Genomic DNA, 5,744 nt, shown 5'->3' with positions numbered 1-5,744 from the left:
CATTCCCTGTAATGAGGCAGTGCCATTGTATAGTCCTGGCTTCACTTAGGAACTTCTCCATTCATATTTAACGAAAACTGATCCCACTCCGAACACCACTTCTAAGATTTAGCTTCACAAATCACAGATTACCCAAAAAGGGTGTTGAGCTCAGAAGTGACTTAAAGTATTTCATTGAGGAAAAACAGTTTAAGTGTGATGCAGAAGCTAAATAAACAGGAAAAACCCACAAACTGACAGGTGAGAATGGTTTACCAGTCCCAGAGGACAAACAGGGTGACACAGAGAGAGTGCTGGTCTCTGTAGCTGGTGGCTGCAGTCTCCTCTGAATGGTTAACTGTTGTGAGCCAGAGTGTGGGTATTGGGCTGAAGTCAGTACAGATCACTTCAAAATCTCTTCGCTCTCGAGAGCCTGTTTTAACCTTCACGCAGACAGTTAGATTACATGAGGGTCATGAGATCGAAGGCCTGTGCTGCAAACAGAGTTAACAGGTCTGTCCTGTGTTTGTCAGCCAGTAACCTGCTGTGGAAGCTTTCTTCATAAGACAGTGAGCTACTTCTATAATAATCCAGAAATTTCTTCAGATTTTATAGGGTTATCGGACATTGTGATTTTTTTTTACAGCCGAGTACTTGGATTGGAACTTGTGTGCACTCCCGAGCTGAGGGGAATACGTTTTTGATTTGATTTGATTTATTGTCACATGTATTAGTATACAGTGAAAAGTAGTTTCTTGTGCGCTATACAGACAAGCATACTGTTCATAAAGAAGGAAATGAGAGAGTGCAGAATGTAGTGTTATAATCACAGCCAGTCATAGCTAGGGTGCAGAGAATGATCAACTTAATGTGAGGTAGGTGCCTTCAAAAGTCTGATGGCAGCAGGGAAGAAGCTGTTCTTGAGTCAGTTGTATGTGACCTCAAACTTTTGTATCTTTTTCCCCGAGGAAAGAAGGTGGAAGAAAGTATGTCTGGGGTGCATGGGGTCCTTAATTATGCTGCTTTGCTGAGGCAGCGGGAAGTGTAGACAGAGTCAATGGATGGGAGGCTGGTTTGCGTGATGGATTGGGCTACATTCACGACCTTTTGTAGTTTCTTGCGTCTTGGGCAGAGCAGGAGCCATACCAAGCTGTGATACAACCAGAAAGAATGCTTTCTTTGGTGCATCTGTAAAAGTTGGTGAGAGTCGTAGTTGACATGCCAAATTTCCTTAGTCTTCTGAGAAAGTAGAGGCGTTGGTGAGCTTTCTTAACTATAGTGTCGGCATGGGGGTACCAGGACAGGTTGTTGGTGATCTGGACACCTAAAAACGTGAAGCTCTCGACCCTTTCTACTTCATTGCCGTTGATGTAGACAGGGACATGTTCTTCTTTACGCTTCCTGAAGTCAATGACAATCTCCTTCGTTTTGTTGACATTGAGGGAGAGATTATTGTTGCCGCACCAGTTCACCAGATTCTCTCCCTCATTCCTGTACTCTGTCTCATCATTGTTTGAGATCCGACCCACTATGGTGGTGTCGTCAGCAAACTTGAAAATCAAAATTCTGTACCCACTGCAGGGGTAAGATTTGGGAACTCACGATTCTCCATCAATTCTCATTCCCCTTCTTTCTGGTGGATAATGGAGGTGTCACTGTGTGTAATGTGCAAGTCAGTAAGAATTGTCAGCAAGGATTAATCAGCACTTTCTAATTGGTGATATTAATCAGTGGAACCTCTCACACACTGAATTGTAGAGTTTGTACCAAAGATCAATTTAGGATTGAAGTAAAAGTTCAGAATCTTGTTGTAAACTAATTTCTGATGAGAGTTGCTGAGTTATGGGGAAAGATCAGAGGCAGCGGTTCTTAAAGGGAAGCTGCAGCTCTGAGAACGCAATCAGCTCTAGATCTAGAATTTTAAACTTCAGCCCAGTTACAGGGATTATTAACATCAACGAAACAAAATCCAAACTCGATAAAACTAGAACCAGAGGGCACAACCTCAGGCTAAAGGGACAATCCTTTAAAACAGAGATGAGGAGGAATTTCTTCAGCCAGGAAATGGTGAATCTGTGGAACTCTTTGCCACAGAAGGCTGTGGAGGCCAGGTCATTGAGTGTCTTTAAGACAGAGATAGATCAGGGATCAGGGGTTATGGGGAAAAGGCAGGAGAATGGGGATGAGAAAAAAATCAGCCATGATTGAATGGCGGAGCAGACTCGATGGGCCGAATGGCCTAATTCTGCTCCTATGTCTTATGGTCTTATGAACAGTCAGTATTGAACTGCACTAACAGCAGAATCCAATCCCTGCAGTTAATTGTGAACTCGTTGGTGCCTCAGCAGGCTGCCAGACTGAGTGAATCCCTTCCCACACTCGGAGCAGGTGAATGGCCTCTCCCTTGTGTGAACATGCTGGTGTCTCCTCAGGTGCGATGAACAAGTGAATTTGTTCCCACACTCAGAGCAGGTGAATGGTCTCTCTCCAGTGTGTGTTCGCTGGTGTGTCTGCAGGTGAGATAACTGAGCAAATTTATTCCCACACTCAGAGCAGATGAATGGCTTCTCCCCAGTGTGAACTCGCTGGTGTACATTGAGCTGGGCTGAAGACCTGAATCTCTTTCCACAGGAAGTGCAGCTGAACAGCTTTTCCTCAGTGTGAATTCGCTGGTGACTTAGCAAATCAGAGGACCCAGTGAATCCTTTCCCACACACAGGGCAGGTGAATGGTCTCTCCCCAATGTGAACTTGCTGGTGTCTCAGCAGATTGGATGACTGAATGAATCCTTTCCCACACTCAGAGCAGGTGAACTGTATCTCTCCAGTGTGAACTCGCTGGTGTCTCCGCAGGTCAGATAACTGAGTGAATCCCTTTCCACACTCCAAGCAGATGAATGGCCTCTCCCCAGTGTGAAACCGCTGGTGTGTTAGCAATTGGGATGACTGAGTGAATCCTTTCCCACACTCTGAGCAGATGAATGGCCTCTCCCCAGTGTGACTGCGCTGATGAATTTCCAGCAGGGATGGAGAATTGAATCCTTTCCCACACTCCCCACATTTCCACGGTTTCTCCATGGTGTTGGTGTCCTTGTGTCCCTCCAGGTTGGATGATCAGTTGAAGCCTCATTAACACACAGAACACATGTACAATTTCTCCTCGCTGTGAACTGTGTGATGTTTCTTCAGGCTGTGTAACTGGTTCAAGCTCTTTCCACAGTCAGTTCACTGGAACACTCTCACTCGGGTGGGTGTGTGTCTCGGTGCTTTTCCAGTCACACTGATATTTCAAACCTTTTCCCACGGGCAGAACAGACAAACATTTCTCCTTCCACATTCGAAGACTGATGATATTCAAATCCTGATTAATCGAGTGACTCTGTCGGCTCTTTACGTGATACTTGGTTTGAGTTTCTCGTCTGCAAATCCTCCCGTTCTAATTCTCTGCAAAAAGAGTTTACAAAGTCATCACCGGAAGAACAGGAAATTCTAGTTCCTATGGAACACTTTGATCTCTTGATCCCCAAAGTTGCAAATTCCTGTCCCACTCATGTCTTTAGTTTAAAATTCTCCTCCTTGTGTTCAAATCTCTCCAGGGCTTCATCCCTCCCTATCTCTATATTATCCTCCAGCCCCGCAACCCGCTGAGATATCTGTGCTGCTCTCATTCTGGCCTCTTGTACATTCACTATTTAATTGCTCCACCATTTGAGACCATGCCTTCAGTCTCTCATCCCCAAACTCTGAAACTCTCCCCCTTCACCTCTCCCTCTAGCTGCTGTATTTTTGTCCTTTAAGGCACTGGAGTATTGCTAAAAACCTTTTGTATCTTATACTCAGCCAGACAGACACAAGCATACCAAATTGTAAAGATTATCAGTTGGACTTATAAAGTGTTTTACTTACACTTGCGAGAAGCTATATATAGTCAAACACAGGGAGCTGCCCTCTGCATGTAGAAGGAACATGTCCAAGCAATGGGCCTTTTCTGAAACTAAACAAAGGCAGGAGTGATAGTTCCCTGGTGCATTCTCCATGGCAACATCCTAACCAATCAGAACTGACTGTCGAACCAGTCAATACATGTTCCTCATGCAGCAGCAATTGTTGTTTGCTTTGAAGTTTGGTATTTCTGCATCTGTCTGGATGAGTGCAAGATGAAAAGCTTCAAAAACACATCTCTTTCAATCAGCAATACTTAAATTCCATACTACTGAGTGACCATGGGTTTACAATTCTATTGTTGCTGATCTGAAAGTCCCAGTGAACGCACATTTTATGAATGGCTCATTGCCACCTATAAAGATCATGCATAAAAACAGAAAATGCTGGATAAACTCAGCAAGAATGGGAGCAACTGTGGAGAGAAACAAAGTTAATGTTTGAGTCCATGTGACCCTTCTACAGAACATAAAAAAGATATAAATGATAAACTTGAAGAGGGGTGGGGCAGAATGGAAAGCTAGTGATCGGTCAGAGTTAAGGAGAGATTGACAATGATGTCAGGGGCATGAGAAAAAAGAGGGTGTTAATGGAATCATTAGGGATTGAAGAATGTTGACTGTGGCAAAGGTTAGATACGGAATGTGTTAATGGAAGATCAGAGGTCAGTACTCAGTGGGAGCAAAACTGAACAACAAGGGACAGTGGCCATGCAGGGCAGTTGTGTTGGGACAAGCCAAGAGGAACTGAATAGCAGAAAACAAAAAAGGAGAGTGAAGATGGAAGGGAAAGTTCACATTCTAAAGATGTTGAATGCAATGTTGAGTCCAGAAGACTGTAACTTGCCCAATTGGAAGATGAGGTGTTTTTCATTCAGTTTGCATTGTGTATCACTGAAGCATTGCAGCAGACCAAGGGTGGGCATGAGAGCAAGACGCTGAGTTGAAATGGTAAGTGACCGGAAGGTTGGGGTCAAGCTTGGGGCTGGAGTGAAAGATGTTTCCACAAAGCAGTCACCCAGTGTATGTTTAATATCCCCAATGTAGAGGAGACCACAAAGGGAGCAGTGAATATAATTCACCAAGTTGGAGGAAGTATAAGTGAAATGCTGCATCACCTGAAAGGAGTATTTCTCCTTGGGCAATGAGCAGGTAAAGAGGCAGATGTTGTACATTCTGCGATTGCATGGAGATTGCGCATGCACTTGAGTGCACATTGCCCCGCATAAAGATGGCAGCAGCGCATGCGCTTTGGTGCAGATTGCCTCTATAAAGATGGTGGCCGGTATCTGGGGTCTCTCCTGGAGAAAGATCGCCGCGCCGAGCAAACGCGGGACCGAAAGCTTATTGAGGGTTTAGTGAAGCCGAGGGCTTATGAAGCCTCTCTAACTTACCTGCTGGCTCTATTTATGTTTACGGATTTATTTTTGGCTCTGGATCCGCACTCGCCCTTTGCAAAACTCGCATTTTAAAACCTCTCGCTCGAGCTCTTGCCTTCCGTCTCTACCGACCGCGCATGTGCCAACACAATGATTGACACCAATTCCGGACCAATCGGAAGAGGAGATGCTGGAGGTCAGAGGGTGAGCGGCTGATGCTCCAACCAATCGGACTGAATGAGGGGCGGGGTCGGGCTGAGAATGAAACATGCGCAGTGTCGGTGCGGTATCGGGATGAAGGCGATCGGATTCTCAATGCACCGCCCGGGGACACAGAGAGACTCATCCAAACACTGAACTGGGATCTCAGCCCAGGGAGGAGGGTGAGTGTGTGGGACCAGCATCTAAACTGGGATCTTAGCTCAGGGAGGAGAGAGAGAGAGAAT

At 45.3% G+C, this 5,744-nt stretch overlaps 1 protein-coding gene across 1 annotated transcript; it reads right to left on the bottom strand.

Annotated features, from left to right (window-relative positions):
* Positions 1-205: 205 nt before the first annotated feature.
* On the bottom strand, positions 206-5,424 carry LOC144488682 (uncharacterized). The gene is made up of 2 exons (XM_078206772.1): positions 5,314-5,424; positions 206-3,422 (listed from the first exon to the last, which is right to left on the bottom strand). Exon 2 carries the CDS (start codon positions 3,054-3,056, stop codon positions 2,298-2,300), a length of 759 nt encoding a protein of 252 aa, XP_078062898.1. The 5' UTR covers positions 3,057-3,422; positions 5,314-5,424; the 3' UTR covers positions 206-2,297.
* Positions 5,425-5,744: the final 320 nt, after the last annotated feature.

This window comes from Mustelus asterias, unplaced genomic scaffold (assembly GCF_964213995.1).
Source record: "Mustelus asterias unplaced genomic scaffold, sMusAst1.hap1.1 HAP1_SCAFFOLD_1768, whole genome shotgun sequence".
NCBI lineage: Eukaryota > Metazoa > Chordata > Chondrichthyes > Carcharhiniformes > Triakidae > Mustelus > Mustelus asterias.
The sequence above is the reverse complement of the archived record's forward strand: the minus strand, read 5'-3'. Positions and strand labels throughout refer to the sequence as shown.